This window comes from Gymnoscopelus braueri (genome assembly GCF_963280865.1).
Source record: "Gymnoscopelus braueri genome assembly, chromosome: 14".
Lineage (NCBI taxonomy): Eukaryota > Metazoa > Chordata > Actinopteri > Myctophiformes > Myctophidae > Gymnoscopelus > Gymnoscopelus braueri.
In genome coordinates this window covers 25,207,988-25,232,116 of record NC_137619.1, presented here as the reverse complement: position 1 = coordinate 25,232,116, position 24,129 = coordinate 25,207,988, and the positions used below count along the sequence as shown (strand labels likewise).

Below are 24,129 nucleotides of genomic sequence, written 5' to 3'. Positions count from 1 at the left end.
TTCAATATTATCAGGGAATACAATATTGGATAGTTCTGTCAAAAGATAAAAGCCAATATAGGTCTAACAGGCAGCATTGGGTTACAATGGGGAGGATGTCCTCAAAAAGGGGTGCAGCTTTGGCGGTGACTGGTGTATGTCGCACACTAAATATTAAATGTGACTGACTTTGTGTTCAGGTTTAAGCTGTTGGAGTTTAAGCTGGAGTCGACTCTTAAGTCTTCTCTGGAGATAAAGGAGGAGAAGATCGCTGCACTGGAGGCCAGGCTGCAGGAGTCTTCCAACCTCAACCAGCAACTCCGACAGGAGCTCAAGACGGTCAGCTCCCCACACATGCACGCACAAACACACTCATGCAAACATAGATCTTTATTGATCCCGTGGGGGAAATCCAGCAACACACTCTAACGGGGCTTTTCCACTGCATGGTAGCGGCTTGACTCGATTCAACTCAAGTCTTTTCATGTCACCTTTTGGTGTCACCTCAGCTCACTTGGTGATACCCCAAAAACGTTTTGCCCAATGGAAAACTGAGTTGAGTGAGTCATGTCGTACTGGTACCATGCAATTTTGTATTTGCATAGCTGTAAGCTAGGCGTGCAACACGCACATCAGCCAGGAGGAACCTTATATATGCATATACACATCATATAGTTGTAGACTGGCCACACACACACACACACACACACACACACACACACACACACACACACACACACACACACACACACACACACACACACACACACACACACACACACACACACACACACACACACACACACACACATACAGTACACGCACACCAGCCAGGGGCCGTGCACACAGTAATGATACAGCAATAAAAACCACAGACACCCACCTCACAGAAAATAAAAATACCACTCTTCCAGCTCACAGAAAACGTTCTCAGACCTCTCCCTTGCAGACTAAAACACTCAACACACATTATTTATTCATCTTCTATGGTGGGTTTTAATCTATTTATGAGGTGACAGGCATCTGGGAAATACAGGGAGAGCGTTTCCTTCATCCAGGCAGTTCCGTTTTCCTCCTCATGGCATGGAGCACTGAGAGTAAAAACTTTGTGAATGAATTTGTCAATGATGATATGTTGTGTATGTTAGGGGTTCTCAAAGTGAGGTCCGGGGACTCACAGGGGTCCTTGAGGGGTTCCATGGGGGTCCCCATCAAAATTAGTTAATATAGCATCTAAATAAGTTTAACCACAAATAGCCTATTTGGCTATTTGAAAATAGCCAATCTACAAGCCCACGACGTCGCATCGTGACACGCTTGCAGATCTGATATTTTCCAAAAAATCTTGAAAAGAATTGAAAATGTTTGAATATTTTCAGATCAAATCTTGTATGGGGGTCCCTGGTGCACAATATTTTCAGAAGGTGGTCCCGTGGCCAAATACATTAATTTGGGGGTAAAATTTGAGAACCACTGGTGTATGTGACTCCTAGGTGAAAAAGAACTATGAGGCTCTACGTCAGCGGGAGGAGGAGGAGAGGATGGTGCAGACCTCGCCACCTAAAGGAGAGGAGGACCCGCAGTCTGTCCGCAAATGGGAGAAAGAGAGCCACGATGCAACGAGGGAACTGCTCAAAGTCAAAGACAGGCTCATCGAGGTGGAGAGGAATGTATGTTCACAGCCAACTCACCGCGTGTGTGTGTGTGTGTGTGTGTGTGTGTGTGTGTGTGTGTGTGTGTGTGTGTGTGTGTGTGTGTGTGTGTGTGTGTGTGTGTGTGTGTGTGTGTGTGTGTGTGTGTGTGTGTGTGTGTGTGTGTGTGTGTGTGTGTGTGTGTGTGTAAAGTACATACAAAGTGGATTTGTAGGAGAACAATCTACAAATGAGTTTGCTGAAATGAGAGAACAGTCTGTTCAAGTTAGCTTCACAAAGCTAACTTGTTAAAAAATAACTTGTTAAATGTTTCATGTTATTTATGTGTATGAACTGAATCAGCGCTTTGGTACAGGAAGTACTAGGAGTCTAGCGAGTTGGCAACAGAAGTGTAATGTGCAACGAAATAAGGTGGATAAAATGTCTTTGAACACCTGATTAATCTAAACTGTATAATTACATTTTCATTTTGAAGCAGCTTAGCATGACATAAGAGTCACTACAGTATGTGTGATGTGAATTTTTTTTACAAATCAGCAATAGCAAAACTATGTATCATATTACGGTAGTTCGCTACAGTTGTTAACCTAAGCGTTAGCAAACTAAATTGTGAGAGCTTTACAACAGCCAAGCTAATCTTAGCAGTAATAATAAGTTACCTTTCATTTAATTATGCAATAATTATAATAATGACAGCTATTACTTGGCTTTCCTCTTCAAGCTGGGAGTTCTTATTCTCCAGGGCCTCCAGCTGGAAGGACAAGTTCTACTCAGTCTTGTTGCGAGTCATAGCCTGGCAGGACACTTATCCCATAGCCTGCTGGGATTGGCTAGTTGTGGTCCATATCCTGGCGGGACGCTTGCTCTGCAATTATAAATTCATCAAATTACATAGTTGTTGTTGATGGATTTGAAAAGTATTCGAGAATTGAGATCCTTGGACTGCTTGCAGCGTGCTTAAGAAATATGGCGCTGATCAGCCTAGCAGTTTCGGAGAATAGCTGTGGACAGACACACAGACAGTGAGACACGATCGATTCAAGATCTCCGCCTGTCGGAGATATCAAAGGAGATGGTAAAGAGTACAGTTGTGTTTATATATCCCTCTTGAAATCTGTCGTATCTAAATATCCCCATTTATGTGTGTATTTACATTTCCTAGAATGCTACACTGCAGGCTGAGAAGGCAGCCTTAAGGAGCCAACTCAAACAGCTGGAGACGCAAAGCAGCAACCTTCAGGCTCAGATAGTGGCCCTCCAGAGACAGACTGCCACCCTGCAGGAGAACAACACCACGCTACAGACACAGAATGCCAAGCTACAGGTATTGCTAGCATACACCTTATGTTATAGGTCTGCTGTGTGATAGGCAATTATAGAGTGAGACAAACTAAGCCACTACCATCAGGCCTTTTCAGTTTTGTTACTGTGTCATGAGGTATACGGTAGGTAGTTTAAATGTATCTAGCAATTAGATTGGTTCTGACTTTTTTGCACAGATACAGGCAGCTACAGACATGCATTTGGAAGTCATCTTGCACTGAAAAATCTGCCATTGTGGGAATCATGGTTGTGGGATGGGGTGAGCATATATTTAAGAGCGAGGGAGGTGACATGGTGTTTCAACAGGATTGATGGGAGGTGCATTATGCATAGAGTGAGGGCAGATTTTTACGACGTGCTTTGGAAAGGAGGAGAAAACAACGTGGTTGGCCAGCATGTGCACATGTTGTTTAGTAGTGTTAACGTTTGAATGCAACCTTCACATCTTGCATGTTATTTTCAGGCCATTTGACCATCAAAAATATCACACAGTGCAGCTTTAATACACAGGACAACCAGAAGAGATTGGGGGACCCCTGGTTTCTGACCTATATTGCAGTGTGTGTGTGTTTATTACCATTTGCCTCTAAGATCTAAGACTAAGATCTCGTCTCCCCTAAAAAACCCAAATAACCCAAAAAGGTGCCATTGCGTGCTTAACTCATTGAGTGCCAGAATTGTCAGAATTATTTCAGAATTATGTTGTCCCAGTGCCAGAGTTTTTTTCAAAGTAAAAAAAAAGTGCTTAGGAAGCGAGATAACAACTTTTTCAAAAACACGTCAAACACGTCTTTGGCACCCAGCACCATAGCATAGTTAATGGCACTCAATGAGTTAATTTCCTCAAAGTCACGCATTCAACAAGCTTTGAACTGAGCAGATTGGACCTTCCGTTCCAGAGATAATGGCCAAAACATCTTGAAAACGGCAATTTTCGCCGGTTTTCCATCGCCGATTTTCAATGGACCCTTCGCTAAGCCCCACCCACTCCACTCTGTGACTGGTGGTGGGAAGTTAGTCACACCCAGGCCTGGCAGCGCCATGTTAAATGACGGCTTTCAGGAGTAAGAGCTTCAAAATCTCTTCTAAATCTAGTCAACAAGGCCTGCAGTTATGCACTGGAAAAATGTGCATGACATTATTTCAATAAACTAAAAACACAGGAAATGTTATACTCTTTTTTGTTCAAGGTTTCTTTGTTTTATATTTTCACATACAGGTCAATAACAAAAGGCATACAAAAACAGTGAATGTATGTTACCCCTCCCACCCCCCCCAAAGTTCCCTCTAGTCAACAAGGCCTGCAGTAGGCTATGCACTGGAAAAATGTGCATGACATTATTTCAATAAACTAAAAACACGGGAAATGTTATACTCTTTTTTGTTCAAGGTTTCTTTATTTAATATTTTCACATACAGATCAATAACAAAAGGCATACAAAAACAGTGAATGTATGTTACCCCTCCCACCCCCCCAAAGTTCCCGCTCCGAAAGAGCCACAACCCTGGTATCTTATTGTACTATTAACACAAAGGACAATACAAACAAATAAGACACAATTGCAATGAAAAATGAAAACAAGTCAAAAACACAGGAAATGTTAGAGGGAGTAATAGCCATGGATACACGACGGTCGACTGTCACGACCGTCATGGATGAACTTCAACCTGATGTTTGCACTTTCTCCATTTACGGCCGGCCCGTACATCTACATAAACGGCCCATGGCCCATGGCCACGGATGTTACATTTATGTACGGGCTCTCATTTTAATCTGATCGGTGGCCATTTTCTCCATATGCTTTCAACTGCGCGACCCTATCGGTTGGTAGGTGTATTGCACTCTGATACATTATAACTCTATGAGAAAATGGCCACTGATCGGATTTTATTGAACACGTGCATAATTGTAACATCCGTGGCCATGGGGTAAGCACTTTATATTTGAAATCTGAACGTTTATATAGATGTACGGACCGTAAATGGAGAAAGTGCAAACACCAGGTTGAAGTTGATCCATGACTGTAACAGGAGTTTTCATGTACCGCAGGATAAGACTACAGTAGCAGTTAATAAATAGACAAACAAATGAATTAATATACTTTAACGTGCGGAATCGGAAACAGGCAGCGCTGTGATTCTGAATGTTGTTATGATTACGGTGATTAGTAGCCTATTATTGACACCACCTGGGCGAGTGAGTCGTGTAACTTTCCCGGCGTTAAGCTTTGTATGTGTTCAACAAGAACCCTCCAACGGTTTTGGGTACGTGGAATCTGTTGCTGGTTCATAGTCACCATTGCGTTATCATGGTATTCATATTTTTGCTATTATGTTGCAAATGATTTTGTGTGTGTGCGGGCGAAATAACATTGACAGCTATGGCAAGTGACAAAAGCTTGCCAGACCTATGCCAGGCTAACAACGGTTGCTAAGCTGGCATTGGACAATCGCTTTTGGGGTGGGGTTTAGCAAAGGGTCCATTGAGTTGAAATTTATTTTTTGGGGGTAATAGAGGGGGGGGGGGGCGAAAGATCCTGCATGCCCTAAATGTAAATCCTGTGGACGCCACTGTATATTACACACTGCAATAACGGTGCAGTGCTTCAGTGAAGTCTCTGATTTCCTGTGGTTTCCCTTCCCATAGAGCTTAGCTTATGGATTCAGACAAATAGTCTGTATGGCTGCCATTCAAACCCTTCTTACATCCGCACTACTGGATTTGCACACTGTGTGTGTGTGTGTGTGTGTGTGTGTGTGTGTGTGTGTGTGTGTGTGTGTGTGTGTGTGTGTGTGTGTGGGGGTGTGTGTGTGTGTGTGTGTGTGTGTGTGTGCGTGTTCGTGCGTGCATGCGCGTGGCTTGCTCCCATTCGCTCGCTCACACTCTTGCATAGATTGGGTGTGTTTGTGTGTAGATGAGGTACAGTATATGTGGAGGAAATGTGTGCGTGCGTGCGTACACATTTTTTTCTGTGTTTGATGCATGTGTATGCCACAATGTAAATAGACATTCCTAGTAATGGCCGACAAGGGATTTGGACCTGACTGAACCCAGTGTGACCACAGCAGGCACACGTTAAAGGAAATTTTCCATCTCCGCGAACCCCGGTCCTGTGTGGAGAGAGCTATTTCAAAGAGAAGAGAGAATAAATGCAATGGACTCACAGTGCCCCCTAAAGACAAAAAGCAGAATCTAACTCTGCTCACTCTACTGGTGTACATGGGTTCACATTCTTATGGCCTTGTGAAATCTTTGAAATCTTCCCCGCATATTATTTTTTCCCCCAATTTTTTTAAAAATATATCAATATGTTCTGCGTCTATCTCCAGGTGGAGAGCTCCACGCTCAACTCCCAGAGCGCAGCGCTCATGACGCAGAACGCCCAGCTGCAGAGCCAGCAGAGCAGCGTGGAATGCGAGCGTGAGGGCGCGCTACGGGACAAGGAGGAACTGCGCTCCACCTACGAGCTGCTGCTCCGCGACCACGAGAAGCTGGCGGCGCTCCACGAGAGGCAGGCGTCAGAGTACGAGGCCCTGATCGGCAAGCACGGTGGACTGAAGAGCGCCCACAAGAGCCTGGAGCAGCAGCACCGTGACCTGGAGGACAGGTGAGTGTTGTGGGACATGGAGCTTGTCATGGTGATTTGTCTACTCTATAGGATGTGTAAATATTTGGGATGTACCAGTACACTCGGCTTATGACTCGGTTTGTTGCGCAAACTGTGTTATGCAGTGCACTGTGTTATGTGATATGCTTTAAAGAACATTCAAACAATGCATCTTCTTTTTCTGTTCTTTACAGTTGTTGAAAATTGTGTGCTAGAAGTGCAAAATAATGTTTGTGTTTAACTCTCTCAGTGCCAAGCCCCGAGTTATCCCGAGTTTTTTCTGAATGCCCTCAGTGCCAGAACGAAAAATCCAGAGTAATTTTTTTTTAATTAAAATTAAAAAATAAATGTTCAGAACCCAAGATATCATTATCTGAAGATTTGCAGCTCCATCCACTCTTTGTTTAACTTATAACTGAAAAGGGCTGTATCTCGCTTCCTTTTGCTGGCAGTTTAGAGAACATATTTTTTTATTTCATTGGCACTGAGAGAGTTAAGATAATAAACATGTCTTTCATGGCTCTAATGTACATGTAGGACAATTATTTGGATGCCCACACACTGTACTTAACTTTGAAGTTGTTGTGCGGAATAGCACTGATAACGTTGTCATTGAGCTGAGAATTAATTCATGTAATATCGACACTCAGCAATGTGCTAGTATTTGATAATTTAACTGAACAAGATGTGATATGTAAATTGTAAGACATTTAGTTTTCTCTCCCTTGCCAATCCTTTGTGAACTTCCTGTTTGCCAACCATTGCGCTGGAAAATGACATATATGACATATAGTAAACTGATCTTAACCCCAAAAACAAGCTAGCCTACAAAAAATATTTGTGTGTGCGTGCAGATACAAGCAGCTTATGCAGCGTAAAGGAGAACTGGAGGAGCTAGAACGGGCTCTAAAGGAGCAGCAGGAGAAACTGGTGTCGGAGAACCAGTCCCACCAAGCCACAGCGGACCAGTGTAAACTACTCAAAGAGGAGAATGACAGGTATGTACAGTGTGGGCACAGCTGGACATAAAATTAAGTTAGCTTTAAGCAAAATAGAAATGTGGGTTTCTGACATAATAATAAAAAAGAAAAAAATATGAATTTAAATAGCCACAAGTCCTTTCATTTTCTTTAAACAAACAAAAATGGCATTGAAGTAAGTAAGTAACCAACAATAAAACAAACATTTGTAAGTAAATCACACCCATGGAAAAAGAAAATGTTCCCAAAAGGAAGAGAAAAATACAATATTTTTTCTTTGCTCTCTTTCTCTGTCTGTCTGTCTTTGTCACTCTCTCTCTTGTGCTCTCTCTTTTGTTCTCTCTCTGTGCTTTCCAGGCTGAATTCCACATATCGTCAGCTGGTGAGGGACAACGACGTTCTTCAGGTGGACCATAAGAACGTGAAGAGCCAGCTGAACAGTGCTACACTGGAGCAGACCCGGCTGGAGGCCGAGTTCTCCAAGTTGAAGGAACAGTTCCAGCAGTTGGACATCACCTCCACCAAGCTCACCAACCAGTGTGAGGTAAGGAGCTAAGGATGCTAATACTCTGATCTTAACCCAGTTAAGGTACTACTCTGGTTATTTAAATCGGCATGTAAACACTTGTCTGATATCCAACATCAGGGTATGTTCATAATCAGAGTAAGCAAAACCTGATTAAAATGGCAGTTTTTTGTATTTTTTTTTTGGGCAGGTAAACACTTTTTAAATGTTTTATTATGTGAATAATGTACGTATATGTAGACATAAAATGTAGAAATTCAGCAGTAGTGTGAGTGCATTTACATTTTGAGTTGAGTGTCTAAACATAGATTTGGATGTTGTGTGTCTTTTAATGTTGTCTGTTAATTTGTGTGCCAGCTCTTGAGCCAGCTGTTTGAGAGTTCCAGCTCTTTGGCTTTCCAGCCATAATATATGTGTGTGTTTGTGTGTGTGTTCCAGCTGCTCAGCCAGCTGAAGGGCAACCTGGAGGAGGAGAACCGCCACTTGTTGGATCAGATCCAGACTCTGATGCTGCAGAACCGCACCCTGCTGGAGCAGACCATGGAGAGCAAAGACCTGTACCACGTAGAACAGAGACAGTACATGTAACTACACACCACTGTTTTGCCTGCTTCTATCTCAATGTTCCATGTACAGTAGAAGAGAGACAGTACATGTAACTAAACACCACTATTCTGTCTCAATGTTGTGGTTTTGGGGTGCACCGGTAGATGACCGGATAGCGCATTGACCACAACATCCCCGATTCAATACTGGCTGGAGACCTGTGTTGCATGTCCTTCCCCCACTATCCCCTTTGTTTCCTGTCATTCAATACATAAAACTAGAAGTACCGCATCGTGGTTGTATGCCTCCGCTATCCAGTTGCCGTTTACATCTGTGTCTGTCCAGACTCATATATATGTAGTGAATGAAGACTTTGAAGGAATTTATTGAACAGGTTTTGTGAGGTCACAGTGGCTTTGACATTTGACCACCTATTTATGATCAGTTCATCCTTCAGTCCTAGTACAGTAGATGTTTGTGCCAAATGTCGTGAATCTTCCTCAAGGCATTCCCTGAGATATCGTGTTCACAAGGTTGGGATGGATGGACGGACGTATGTACATACGTACAGACTTATAAACGGAGGGAAAGCTGAAAGCATAATGCTGTGTCTGTCTGACTGGGTCTTCTGTCCTCTCTGTTCTGCTCAGAGACAAACTGAATGAGCTGAGAAGACAGAAGGAGAAGTTAGAGGAGAAGATCATGGACCAGTACAAGTTCTACGACCCATCTCCTCCACGCAGGTAAACTGGTTCATCTCTGGAACACTGGTATTGTACTGTAGATGCTATATCCTGTCTGTTGAAAAACGTAACAAAGCATTAGAAATTTTCTTCTTCTTTTTCTGAGCTCTAGAATGCTTAACGGAATAGAAAAGACCGGTAAAGAGCTAGTAGTATAACCACAAAAGGACAGTTCAAATCAAGATAAAACAGTAGAATTAGGGACAGTAATGATGACACATTTTGATATTTACATACTGTAAGTGTGAGTCTTTATCCAGACCATTCGCTCACTTTCATTTTTGGACCAGGCGTGGGAATTGGATCACGTTGAAGATGAAGAAGTTGATCAAGCCAAAGAGCCGTGAACGGCAGCGTTCTCTGACCCTGACGCCGTCTCGCTCCGAGTCCACCGAGGGTTTCCTGGGCCTGGCTCTGCCTCCGGACAGTCAAGACAGCTCCTCTATTGGCTCTGGATCCAACTCCCTGGACGACACGCTCACACACAGGAGGAGCAGCAGTGAGTACATTGTCTGCACACGTGCACACACACACATGATAAAATACACTTGATGACACAAGACAGTACACAGATGCTTCACATGTCTGTACACTCACTTCATGTGTGTACACACAAACACAAAGAAATATCATGAGGAGCAATTAGCTTAACTCATTCACTGCCAGACTTATTTCTGGTTGTGTGGTCCCTCTGCCAGGATTTTGCGATTCTCTTACCTTTTCAAGTAGTAACAGAATATTTATCTCCAGTATGATCGATCCCCTGATGGTTGCTAATCACTACTGAGGGTTTCACTATGCTTCCGTGAAAGGAAAAAAAAAATTCATCGTGATTCCCGTTCACTTGTTATACCCAGTTGAAAATGGCATGTTTCGCTCAAAAATACATAGTTAAACAGGGATTTTTTTCTCTGTTTTTTATTTTAACAGGGAAGTGAATGGAGCAGTAAATCTTTGGATCGCGTTATCTCCTGGTTCTTTGTGAAAAACTAAAGAAATGAATTAAAAATGTACATTTATTTTATTTTTTTAAGAGACGTCAAAAGACATCATTGGCAGGGAATGAGTTAATAACATGGTGCGTAGAAATGAACATGCTTTTTACGTACATATGCACACACCCATGAACATGTCCTATATTGCTACTGTATGTGCGTGCGTGTGTGCATGCGTGTGGCTTTGTATGATTGTGAACTTACTGAACTGTGTAAAGTCTCATTTGTGTCCAAGTTAAATAAATAAGTACACCACTATAATATTTCTATTCATAAACGCAACAATATATAGGAATGAGTGAAGAGGTTGTGAAGTAAAGTACTGTATGTGTTAAAAGCTCATTTTTATGAAATATTTCCTCTGTAATATTGTTGATACACTTGACTTTTATTCACAGGTTTTATTTCAACTGTTTTCTTAACTATTTAATTCCATTATTTTACAATGTATTGGCTCATGTACTGTATATACAGTATAAGTATCATTCATATGATTATATTACACATAGTAGAAATGAATGGTTAACCATTGGTTTGCTTCTTTCTCTGTGCGGAAGGGAGGAGAGGGCAGCAGCCCCATGCCCAAGGGCAGGGCTCCAACAATGGTATGCAGTAGATTGGTACTGTAGGGTGGGTGGGATGTGGGACAAACACTGTCCTGTCATTGGGGCCATGTTTTTGTGAGTCAATCATCTGTGTCCATCAGCTTACACTGTAAAATCTTCGGGTCCATTTTCGTTCCATTTGGACAATTTTACTGTGGATTTTACAGTGTATAAAGCCTATAGCTGAGCTGTGCAGCAGAGACATGTTGACTGTCGGCCATGGACGTGACCATGGAAAGTGTTAGCATATATTTTATGACATAACTCGAATGGAGAGAACTTAATCTAATCTAAAATGACACAAGACTGCATTTATGACAGCCTTAAGCTGAATTCATGCCAGCAGTAGTATTCCACTTCCGTGTTCTGAGAAAGTGGAGAGATTCAATGCATTGTCTATGGTGAGGAGCGACCACCGCTTTCACTGCTGCAGCAGGAGGTGGAGCTATCAAAAAGTGGAGCAGCAAAGTTGAAAAGATTTCAAGAGAGGAGGATCTGCTGGCAGTGGATCTCTCGCTAGACCACAACTCATACGTCACTCATACCTTTGACATGGGGAACCGTGACATGAAAAAGTTTGAAAATCCCTGGTGTAGAATAAAGTACCCAACAGCGTTGAGACACCACTTTGACCAACATTCCTATGCGTATATATAATGTAATTATATGCAATACATGCAAAAGTATCACCAAGGCAGGTGAGCCTTGGTTTAATTTATAGCATACCTCAATTGGTTCAGTTACTGAAAAGCATCCTGTAGGAATTTATTTCTGTATTTTCTCTGGTGAGTTGGGCTGCTCACCTCCTCCGTTTGTGCTTTCCTTTCCAAACTGACAAAGAGGTGTCAGTCATTTGTGTGCCCAATATGTCAACCTGCTGATGTGCACAGCTCTGCTGTAAACGACAAAGAACCACCACCCTCCAGCTTTGTATTAAAAGGTGCAATGCATTATCCCTCACCTATTTCAGGATCAGCTTGTGTGCTTATTCAAGAAGGTAAAGACTGCAGAAGTGTTGTTGATGATACTTTGCTTCTTTATCAGTTTGTCACACCCGAGTACCCTAAAAAGCCATTTTCAGCTAAGTTAAAACTGCACACTTATGGAAATAACTAAATCTAGAAAATGGTCCTTTGGCTAAATGGATAAAAAACATCAAATTGAATAATCTTACTACTTTAGGGACAGAGAAATGAACCCCATGCTTATGGTACAGGGGCAATATACCTTAACCAAATAAATCAAATACACTTGTAAACTAAAACGTACACTTGGCCTCCTGCCAGACTTGCACTCAAAACAAATCTAAATATGCTTGTACATTATAAGCATTAAGGGAAGAGAACTGAATGTTACACATACATACCTCTATTCATTATTTATAAAAAAAATAAGAAATACAAAAATGTGCAAGACAAGTCAGTATAATCAAATAAACACGTGCATGTTATTTATTTGTGAGTAAGTAATGTTTCTGGTGCTGTTCCTGCTGTTATTTGCCAGGACTGATTAGATCTCCTCACACTCCTGATTGCACCCTTTAATAATCCTTTGCATATGTGTGTCATGCTGTGACTTTGTTTTTTTTGGTACATTTTTATGTGTGAATTAAAGTTAGCAGTGGAAGACTCATGACCACCATTGGCTTACTGTAGGTGTGTTTGTGTGTGTGGGTGGACCATTGACTGTGCAGATAAAGTATCTGGTTTCTGGAGTGTGTGTATGTGTGAGTGACAGAAAAAGAATTGTATTTGCTTAATGTTTTTTTAATGAATGTTCATCATTCAGGGACATTTAATTCCATCCAAAAAGCACTTGCACTATTACTGTGGTTGGTGCAGGGATTTGCAATAGAATTTGTTAGGAATGCTGTTACAAGTCAATATGAGAGAAACCGTTTCTGTGGGAAATAATGTTTCACATTGTGTTTTTTCTGTGATGTCTATCGTGAACTGGTTGGCAATGCCACAGCAAATCATTGATTTGCTGTGGCATTGCTAAGCTCAACAAGGCATTGCTAAGCTCAACAAGCACCAAAACATGGGTGCAAATGTTTTTTGGGCAAACTTGGAAGATCTTCCAATTCATCTTAAGTGAGATGCATTAAGACCTGTCCTTTAAGTTATTTAAAGGACAGTATTTTTTGTAGTAGTGGTAGCGTGTACTGAATGCTTGTGTTGTTTTTGTCCAACTGAGTGTCCAGAGGTTCAACTCTCTTTGTTTCCCTCCCTGTGGCTGTCTGTAACATTAACCACATCACGTCTGTTCTGCCCTCCTGTCTTTTTTCTTATTCTTTTCCTCCACCTCTTTCTGGGCTGTTTTGTCATTCTCTCCAATGTCTGTCTGTCTATCTTCTGGCTGCGCTCTGACAGCTCTGAAAAGGTTGCCTTTCATGAGGAACAGATCCAAGGACAAAGACAAGGTCAAGGCCATCTACCGACGCTCCATGTGTAAGACCTCCGTGAGCCGCCGCGCTAGACTCCCTAACACTTTCTCCCCTTCCTTTCATCACCACAAAGAAGGAATGGTCATTGATGTGCGTTAGACTCAAACATAGTTGTGTGACTAGAACCATCGATAAGACAGAGGGGCCATGGTGGTTTTCATTCACAGCTATATGTTGTCAGCTATACCTTCACAGTCTTGACTCCCATTACCACCTGACCTGAGATTTTTGGCTAGCTGATAGAGCAGTTAATTTATTCAACATGAAATCTAGGGTGTTTTGTTTTAAAGATTATTTTAGTCTGTTATATTGTTTTACTTTAGTTAGTGTAGAGACATGCATAGGAAACGTGAGGGTAGAGAGGGGACAACATGCAACATATGTCTCCAGCCAGAATCAAACTGGAGAAGTTGCAGTTACGTGGTCAACGCACTAGCCATCCACTGGCGCACCTCAAACCTAGAGTGTTTCAGTTGCGGCCATTATGCATTAATAGCAAGAGTAAAGAAAGAAACACTGCTACAAATTGACTAAACCTTTTTGATCGATGGCTCTCGGGTGAGAGCTTTGAATTCGTTTTTTTTTTTACAATAAATAAAGGTGTTAAAGCAACCTTGCAGAGATCATGCCTTCATATCTGTTGACATCAATGACCTCTCCTTGTGTTTTCCTCCCTGTCACTTACTCTGGTCTGCTCTGTGTCTGCCACTACCTCTCTTATAGAAGATGATCTATTTGTGGCTTTAATACATGACCTTTAACTCCCCAAACTAATTGTAGACAATCTGTCTTGACAATCTGTTTCCTGCTACTAATGTGCTACTGTAGCTGTAAATAATTGAATTTTACTAACTTTGTACAATCCTTTTTTTTTCTTCTCTTCTTTTTTTGTCATAGAAACTAGTGTTGTGGTTGGAGTTCTTGTTTCTGTAGTTTTTCTCTTTAATTGTGACATGAACCAGTTTCTTTAGTCTAGGTGTGGTTTGCCTGAATTGACATTAAGTCTGGCAGTAATGTGGGCAATTGTGCAGCTTTTTGTAGAGCTGTGTTGTGTGCTTTTTTTGGTTGTATGTTTTGTGTGCAATTCAAAGACTACTGTATAGAGCGAGTGTGTGTATAAGAGAGACGTGCTTGCTGTTGTGCAGGCATGACTAAGCATTCACCACCACATCAACGTCTGCTCACCGCCGCTCACACTCATCATGAAGGACTTGAAATGGAACCTCCTAGCTTCTCTCTCTACCTCTATCACTGTCTCTCTTTACCTCTATCACTGGCTCGCTCTCTACTGCTGTCTCTGTCTCTCTCTACCTCTATCACTGTCTCTCTTTACCTCTATCACTGGCTCGCTCTCTACTGCTGTCTCTGTCTCTCTCTAACTTTATCACTGTCTTTCTCCTCTATCACTGTCTCTCTTTCTACCTCCATCTCTGTCTCTCACTAGCTCCCACCGTCTCTCTCTGCCTCTATCACAATTTATCTTTCCACCTCTCTATACTGTGTCTCTCTCTCTACCTCGCTATCTCTCTCTACCTCTATTGCTGTCTCTCTCTACCCCCTCTTTCGGCCTTCTCTCTCTGGGCTGCATTTCAGATCTTGCGCTTGCCTTTCTGACATGGACTTATCTCTCATCTTCTATGTACGCCACTGCTTGCAGAAGCTCTGCATGCCATCACACCACTACATCCGATTCAGCTTAATGAACTGAGTGTTTAAAGAAGGGGGGCCTTTTGATTTGATTTCATTAACTGTCCCCTACTGCACCTGGGCCACAGGTGCACCAACCACAAGTGTGCCGTCTTTATACACATGTTGACAACGGCTCAAATTTTAGATAGATTTATCACAAAGGAATTCAAATTTGAGTTCAAATTATCAAATTATAATGAGTTAAAAATGAAATGATACTGAACCTATTTCTGCACCCTGTGTGCTCATTAATTTGCTCTATACCTGTAGCCTGAGATGTTTTCATCTATCTCTCAATGAACACATGAACAGCCATCCTGTTTAGGGTTGCTTCATCCAAATTATAATCTATTATTGGCCAGATATGTTCACATTTGAATTTGATTGAGCGAATGAATGCATTTCTTTACCTATAACTCCCGTCATTTACTCCCGTCATTTCTTCTGTGCATCCATCTAGCCATGAATGATCTACTACAAAACCTGGCAGTAGCGGGGGCCCCCGGGGGCCAGTGGGCAGGCAGCACTGAGAACCTTGAAGGAGGCGAGGAGACGGGCGAGGCCGGAACGAGTGGGCGCAGTGGACAGCGCATGAAGGAACTGGCCTTCTCTACCAACGCCATCGACTTTGCCACCCTCACTCTGCCAACTGCCAGCCACAGCAGATCTAAACACCGCCACAGAGTTAAAGGTTAGGGGTCTTTGCCAGTCGAGTAGGGTCGGGGCAAATATCAAGACACGTTTTCTAGTACAGTACAGAAGTCAGCATGCATCTGTAAACACTACTGACATTTTTTCTTTATGATGAAAATGTATGATTAAAGGACGACTTCACCCATGTTCAACCTATGTTCATATAATTGGTCCTCACTAATGCTCATGATAATATGGTAATTTTTTTCTCTACTCAGTCTGTGTCGCAAAGGAGGGCTGTGGATAGTTCAGAAACCTGCCTACCAGTGACGACATCGATCGGGAATCCAAGCTAATAGAAACTGCAGGCTTCGTTTTCTTGGAAACTTAGTATGCTATAATAGAAGACATTGTTCTTGCATCAATAAAAATGTAATTAAAATAAATTAAATCTTTGGAAAAAAAAGAAGATGCCTAACAATCATGTCAGTGGTAGGCGGGTTTCTGAACTGTCCACAGCCCTCCTATGAGACATAGAGTAGATTGACCAACCTGTAGGAGTGACAAAGAACGCCCTTTCCGCCTGTCTTCCCTCCTGAAAACTAAGTTTGTTGGGCTGTCCGGCCAAGCCGGCTGCACAGTGGAGGATTCAATCCCTTACTCTCTGCGGTGGTGGTGGTGCCGTAGCTGCTCTAGTTTCCTAACCCTCATAATAATACAACATTCTTTGTCTGTCTATCTTGTGTGTCTACAGACAATGCCTCCTGTGAGGATGTAGCAGGGTCCTCGGATGATCCCAGACGTCAAGGTAAGGAACTACCAGTGCCCAAAGTCAAGGAATATACAAAAGGTTACACACAGCTGAACGAGGAAGGATTGAATGACTTTAAAAGCAGGTCATGTCCTCAATTATCTGCACTCCCACACTTAGATTTACAACTTAAACCCTATACTATAGGGAAGTATACTATAGAGCTTATAGTATACTTCGTTGAACGGGGTGTATACTTGGTCCCCTTCTTTTTTTTCCCCTCTACACCAAATCTCTTCGCTAGAAAGAGCCGATATACAAGGCAGCTCACAAGCTTGAGCTGTGAGCTTGTAGATCTGCTATTTTCAGTGAATGTTCGCCTATTAAGTCTCAACTCATTCGGTTGGACCTGCTTGGTTCCAACCGAATGTAGATGGCCCAGATAATAAACAGTCAAAAGCAGTACACATACAGTACATATACATAACATATAGTAGCCACAAGCTACTGTAGATCTATACCCCTCACCTATCAGTTTTTCTTGGCAGTAGTCGTTTATTAGCCTAAATACATTCTGTACATTTAGCATGCTAGCAGTATCACATTAAGATATCACATTAGCATATGATGTAGGCCATGCCGACATCCTGGCCCAGCATGTGCCTGAGGCTGTCAGCATCTGCTTACGTCCACTTTTTATGGACAAATTGTGGAATCCATTGTACAGTACTGAACAGGAAGTGTCGATTTTCAGCCACAGAGCGTACAGAATGAATGGAGTGGGTGAGACACTAGTGCCAGAACCTCACCGACTTTTAGCGGATGGGTTCCAAGAATGCCTATCTACACAGTAAAATAATCAGCATTAATTCATCCATTTGTACACTGTATGTTGCTGTTTTGAATCACGTAAAGAGGTTTGAGTGTCCATTAGGCCCAGTCTACAGTTGTTTATTGACCAGAGGAAATGGCCACTCTCACACACCGACATTGTTGATGATGCCCAAGTATACATTATAATGTAGATGCCAGTCTGCTTAGTGCTATGACTGGCACTTCCTTGACATACATAGATTGTGCCAATAACTTTTAATGGCTACTACAACATTCCGTCAGCATTTTTATGCCTCTGCCGGTAGACAGCATTATGTTTTCGGGTCGTCCGTCCGTCCGTCCGTCCGTCCGTCCGTCCGTCCGTCCATACGTCCTTCCCAACTTTGTGAACACGATATCTCAGGAAGGCCTTTTGGGTATTTCATGACACTTTTTATACAAAGGTCCACTTAGACTCAAGGATGAACTGATTAGAAGTATGTGGTCAATGGTCAAGCTCATTGTGACCTCTCAAAACACGTTCATTCAATTCCTTCAAAGTCTGTATGGAGGCATACAACTGTGATACAGTATTTGTCTCCGCCAGGCCGAAAGGCATGGAGGAGAGTATGTTTTACCCCCTGTCCGTCCGTCCGTGTGTGTGTGTGTCCGTCTGTCACCAGCTGTGATTGGCTAGCGAGACACATGATGACATGATGACATCACTCATATCATACCTACCTGACCTGGCGGAGACCTTTTTCTAGTTTGCACTGATTCACAGTGGTGCTAGTGTGTGAAATGTTTCACTGGACGATGCATCTGAAAGGAAATGATATTTCCAGCCCAGTTGCTGTGGTAGTCGGACACAAGGTGTACTCATTTGGAGGATACAGTAACAAGAAGAACAGTGGTCAGATGGAAGTCCACATCTTTAACACAGTGTCCCTGCGCTGGAGGAAGTTGCCCCCATGGACAAATGGAAGAGGAGAAGGTCCCCCTGATGTTCCCTCCAGTCGCGTGTGCCACACGGCTGTACTTATAGCAGATTGCGTCTACATCTGGGGAGGATATCCTCGCACGGCTTGCTGTAAACTTCTCTATGGATTTGATGTCGACTCCCACAGATTGTTCAAGATCGAGATTTATGGAACCGTTCCAGAGGCGAGGTTCAACCACACAGCCTGTGTCTTGGAGAAGGTCATGTATATCTATGGAGGAGTCGTCAGCCAGATTGGATACTCTAATGACATGTACAAGTTGGACACCACCACAATGGTCTGGGATTTAATTAACACCAGAGGAACTCCACCACCTAATTCAGCATATCACTCTGCCACCATCATCGGGACAAAGATGTTTGTATTTGGGGGCCAAGGGCACGACGAAGTCTACTACAACATCAGCGTGTTTGACACAGCGACCGACAACTGGCTGAACACACCTCCTTCACAGCCTCTCCCAGAAAGACGCTGGGGTCATGCAGCCTTTGCCTACAATGGAGAGCTGTACATATATGGTGGCTTAAATGATGAATACTTAAATGATGTGTGGAAATTCAGCCCAGTGACCTTCACCTGGAATAAGGTTGAAGTCAAGGGAAACGGCCCTTCTCAGATGTGTTCTATGTGCTGTTGCATGGTGGGAGATCGTATCATACTCTTTGGAAGCCTCGTCTCTGATGGTCTGTACATCTTAGATTTAAGTCCAACACTGAAGACATTATGCAAGCTAGTAGTTATTCAGTACGGTGTGGAGCAGTCAGAACTCCCTCACGACATCAGGTGGGAACTGGCAGCCATGACTAAAAACCACTAGAAAGGTTCACATGCTCAGTGGAGCGCACATCTCTTTCAGTACAATATTTGCCTCTGAGATGTAGTGGAGTAGAAGTAAAAGTACTGAAAATTGGAAATACTCCAGTAAAGTACAAAATACCTCAAAATTGTACTTAACTCATTCAGTGCCTGACTTATTTCTGGCAGTTTGGCTCTGAGTGCCAGAGCCAAAAAAAGTGCTTAGGAAGCGAGATAAAGCCTTTTTCAGTAAGATGTTAAACAAGAAGTGAATGGAGCAGCAAATCTTCAAATCATGATATCTTGGGTTCTGAACATTTTTTTTCAAAAAATAAATAAATAAAATCATGACGTCGGCAACGTCATTGGCACCCTGGGCTTATAAAAACGTGACGTCGGCGACGTCAATGGCACTGAATGAGTTAAGTACAGTACTTGAGTAAATGTACTTAGTTACTTTACACCACTGGTGGAAACCTTGTATGTCCACTACACCGTTACTTTTCAGTAACACACTCTTTTATGCGATGATGTAAGGGCAGTGTTTCTCAAAGTGGGGTCCGGGGACCCCCAGGGGTCCTTGGGAGGGTTCTGGGGGGTCCCCTGCAAAATTGTGGAGCGGCTATTTTCCAAAAAGTCTTGAAAAAAATCACACCCTGTGTGAAGTGGGCGGTGTCTTGCTAGCTAATCACAATACTGAATGGAGTCGATCAATCATGTACAAAGGATAAATACATTTATTGAAACACTCTTTATGATAGACAAAACCATAACTTGAAAAAAAACAAATTCATGTTTTTTTTCAAGTTATGGTTGCTTATATAGGGCTATGCACATGTGTCATGTGACACTGGCTAATCACAGTCCTGAATAGGCTGTGATTGGCCAATCACAGCGCAGGATAATTGTACACATTTCCAAACCTCACTTTTAGGGGCGGTTTCACTGCCCAAGATATTAGTACATTTTTCCAAATCTCACTTATAGGGGCGGTTTCACCGCCCAAAAATGATTAGATAACACAAATTTAGTACGGGGTCCTTGGCACATTTTCAGATGGGGGTCCGCAGCAAAATACGTATTCATGTGGGGGTCCTTGACATGAAACAGTTCAAGACACACTGATGAAGGGGCATTCGTTTACGGGGAAAAAAAGAAATATGGAGATAGATTTCTGTCCGACAGGGACAATAAACTGTTGTGGTGTGAATACCCAAGGCTTTAACCCATTAACACCGGGAACCCATCTGTGTGCCATGTTTAGATTTGTTTGCCTATTAAAAAAATAGCAGATCTACAAGCTTGTATATATATTTTTTTTAAAGTGAACATTTTTAACTCAAATCTTTGCGTCACTGGAACAACATATTTTGAGATGGGGGTCCGTGACCAAATACATATCTAAAAATGTTTTCTAAATCCTAACAGTATGTTTCTATATCAGTGGTGCTCCAACTTTTTCATGTCAAGGACCACTCGGAATGATATTTTGTCCACGGATCCCCATCTCAAAACATTTTGTTCCAGGGACCCCCCAGAAGCAAATATTGAGAGTTATAAATGTTCTCTTTAAAAAATATATAAATATATATATATACAAAGATTTGCACAAATGTTCAAGATTTTTCTAAACATTGCAGATCTACAAGCTCACAAGTTGTGAGCTTGTAGATCTGCTATTTTTGAATAGCTAAAGAAATCTAAGATGACACAGGTTCTTTCCCGGTCTTAATGGGTTAAATCTCTTTACAGTACAGTACTGTATCTACTGTATGTATGTACTGTATATATATATACCTGGACATTGTACGTATACAGGCATTACAACATAAACGTATTAGCTGTATGACAAATAAGTAAATACTAATATGTAGTGCAGTGATTCCCAACCTTGTCTGGATCTTGTTGATTTTGACAGCAAATTTTAGTCTTTTGAATAAAATTCCATTTAGTTTTAGTCATATTTTAGTCATCTGAAATGTTTTAGTTTTTGTCTAGTTTTAGTCGACTAAATATCATAGCATTATAGTCGACTAAATCTACACTTGATTTAGTCGACTAAAATGTATGTTGGCGGTGCCTTGATGGCGTCATAATGGCTGATTTTACACTTGGTTGCATGCTGAAAATAGCAGATCTACAAGCTCACAACGTTGCGACGCGACGCGTTGCGACGCGTTGTGAGCTTGTTCTATATATGTTTTTTAAGCTATAGAAACCTTAAACCTAAATTTTACAAATTAATTTGTATGGATAACACCATACTCAGCAGCAGCTAGCCTACTGTCTTGTTGCAATATTTACATCACAGTGATGTGTCTAATCATCAATTCAGTAAATCACATATTCATGATCACCTGGTCCGTCAATGCCGTTTTCACCTTCAGATTGAGCATGGAGAACATCCATCCAGGGCTTCAGCATGATGTTTTATGCTTTGGAACTTACAACAGTTATGATCTAAGAACTGTGAACTTAGCGGTCATCAGAACATGTGATACGTTTAAATGTATCACAGTCAGTGATGAGTCGTTTCTGTGTACGTGCATCAGGGCTGCAGGTACACCGCAGTACACTGTCCATGTGTGCTTTTCCTGTGGAGCTGAGCACTGTGTGCAGAGCGCCCTGTGCCATCTGTAGTAAGTGACTTTCACTTGGCAACGTGTTTTTCCTGCACATGCACACACCACACAGTTTCAGTAAGGATCCTCCATGGATCATATTCCCTCTGCTGCCATTTTGCTCACATTTAGTAAGAGCAAAATGGCCACTGTGTGAATATAAAAGTGTATTAAAAGGTTATTTCTAAGTTGGATTTAAATACTTCTGGAATATGTTCTCAGTTGCAGTACTGTCCACAGCCAGGTCATGTTGGTGATGTCACCACCAGCTCTCACTTAAGAGTCATTTATAATCTGTCATACAATGGTGTCGCTTGCCGACAAGAGACGATCTACAAGCTCACAATGTGTCACAAATCTTGTCCGCAAGTGAGCGACACCATCGTACGACGAAGCATTAGTTAAGCTTCAGCTACCTGGTAGAAATCGACTCTCTTGTCCTCTTTCCTCAGCCACTTCTTTCTTCCTCTCTCCTCACCTCACTTCTTCGGTTTCTTCCTCTCCTTTCCTCCATCTCTACTGCTTCCTTTTCTTCAACAACATCAGCTTCATTGTTATAGCCTGTGTACTTGTCACCACATGCACAGTAAAATCCTTAATTTGGTTCCATTTGTACCCCGTCAGTTACAAAGGGATAAAATACCACTGAGGATTTGTCTGTGGTTGGCCCTCCTTTAGACTTTAGAATCATTACAATCCGTTTGCTCTTCTTATGTTGCACAGCATTTTTAAACAGTTTCTTACACGTTTTGGTGCCTGAGCGGTTGGAAAGTCTCATCACTCAGTAATCTGACTCACCCACTCTACAGGCACAGAACTGTTTAATTTGTTTTCTTCCACATGCTGCGTAATACTGAAATACTCCACATGACAAGCTAACAGATTGTCATGTGTAAAATTGACAAAAGTTCCCTTTGAAGTGAGATTTCTATTGTTTACTTGTGGTGAGTGGACATGTTGTGGCTGTGTCCTGGCACCGTGCAGCCTCTCCTGCCTGGCATGTACCATCTGCTGCCCCAGCAGGAAGTGTTCTGTCATATTGTTTGTGTGTGTGTGTGTGTGTGTGTGTGTGTGTGTGTGTGTGTGTGTGTGTGTGTGTGTGTGTGTGTGTGTGTGTGTGTGTGTGTGTGTGTGTGTGTGTGTGTGTGTGTGTGTGTGTGTGTGTGTGTGTGTGTGTGTGTGTGTGTCCTAACTATATATTGTGTGTTTTCCCTCTCTCTTCCCCCACCCAGCCTCCAGACCCTCCAGTCTCCATAGCAACAAGACCACCAGTAGTAATAGCAACAACAATTCCCACCTCGCCTCTCCCCTGGAGGGCAAAGGTAGACTCTTCTCAACCCCTAATCCATTTCTTACCTCTTAACCTCTCCTCCCCTTCTTTCCTCAAACTATACCTCCTGTCCTTCCATCCTCCTTCACTCCCTTTCTCCTGTTGATTTAAATTGTCTCTCTTTCGTTCGTATCGTTCCTATGGGGAAAGGGGTCATTGGATTCATGTTTATGGTTGTTAGAAATTTAAGAATAATTCCTACTTGATCCAGGGCTGTGGTTCTCAAAGTCGGGTACATGGACCCCTGGGTTCTTTGAGGGGGTTCCAAACAGTCCCTTACAGGTCTGTAACAGGTCCGAGTTATGAGGCTCCTTGAAATTAGAATATTTGAGAACCACGGATTTAGGGAACCACTTTACCACCCCCATCCCCCTCCCCCCCGAGCCCATCCATTAAATTGATACATGCTGAATGAATATCACTGCAGCCTGAATCTCACTGTCTGTGTTGATTTTCCCTCCAGGCGCGGTGAACGGCAGTCTGAGCAGGCCCCACAGTGAGAGCAGCGGGGAGTTCAGTCTGAGTCTCGACCAGGAGGTGTGGTCCAGCAATGGCAGCAGTCCTGTCCAGCAGCCCCCAACGTCACGCTCCTCTCACCAGAGCCCCCAGCAGCTGCGCAGGTCCCTGGACCCGTCCAGCCTGGCAAGCAGCCCGGGCCCTGGACAGTTAAGGAAGACAGGGTCCCCTGGCCACGAGGTGCTATCCCTCCAGCAGTTCCTGGACGAGGGCATCGACCCTGCTGAGGTGAAGACCTATCATTTTCTGTTTTCCATTAAATCATAGTCTGTGTCCGAAATTTAATACTAACATAATACTATTTAGTATGCCAAATTAGTATGCGAGACATTTTAGCGTGTCTGAAAGCTTAGTACTGTACATACTCAGTACTAGTAGTACATGAAATGCATACTAAATGTGGGAAATGTTAAAGTATGCAACAGTGGACACCACACTGCTACATGAATGTCCCCAATGCAATGCGGTGGCTGCGACAACAAAAACATACCAGAATTTACATGGCGGACAGTGACCAAGCCACCATCGCAACGACCATTATGCTTCTATTAAACACATGTAGAATGTAGTTATTTGT

General features: G+C 42.6%; 1 protein-coding gene across 3 annotated transcripts in view; it reads left to right on the top strand.

Moving 5' to 3' along the window:
• ccdc88ab (coiled-coil domain containing 88Ab) overlaps positions 1 to 24,129 on the top strand; it is a 103,173-nt gene that overhangs the window by 73,699 nt on the left and 5,345 nt on the right. For all 3 annotated transcript variants that reach the window (XM_080448674.1, XM_080448673.1, XM_080448672.1), the window contains exons 21-34: positions 180 to 318; positions 1,473 to 1,649; positions 2,794 to 2,955; positions 6,285 to 6,562; positions 7,417 to 7,560; positions 7,900 to 8,086; positions 8,507 to 8,652; positions 9,265 to 9,357; positions 9,648 to 9,856; positions 13,330 to 13,407; positions 15,553 to 15,783; positions 16,480 to 16,533; positions 22,939 to 23,028; positions 23,500 to 23,780. In XM_080448674.1, coding sequence (XP_080304800.1) covers positions 180 to 318; positions 1,473 to 1,649; positions 2,794 to 2,955; positions 6,285 to 6,562; positions 7,417 to 7,560; positions 7,900 to 8,086; positions 8,507 to 8,652; positions 9,265 to 9,357; positions 9,648 to 9,856; positions 13,330 to 13,407; positions 15,553 to 15,783; positions 16,480 to 16,533; positions 22,939 to 23,028; positions 23,500 to 23,780 — 2,269 coding nt within the window. The remainder of the gene's footprint in view (positions 1 to 179; positions 319 to 1,472; positions 1,650 to 2,793; positions 2,956 to 6,284; positions 6,563 to 7,416; positions 7,561 to 7,899; positions 8,087 to 8,506; positions 8,653 to 9,264; positions 9,358 to 9,647; positions 9,857 to 13,329; positions 13,408 to 15,552; positions 15,784 to 16,479; positions 16,534 to 22,938; positions 23,029 to 23,499; positions 23,781 to 24,129) is intronic.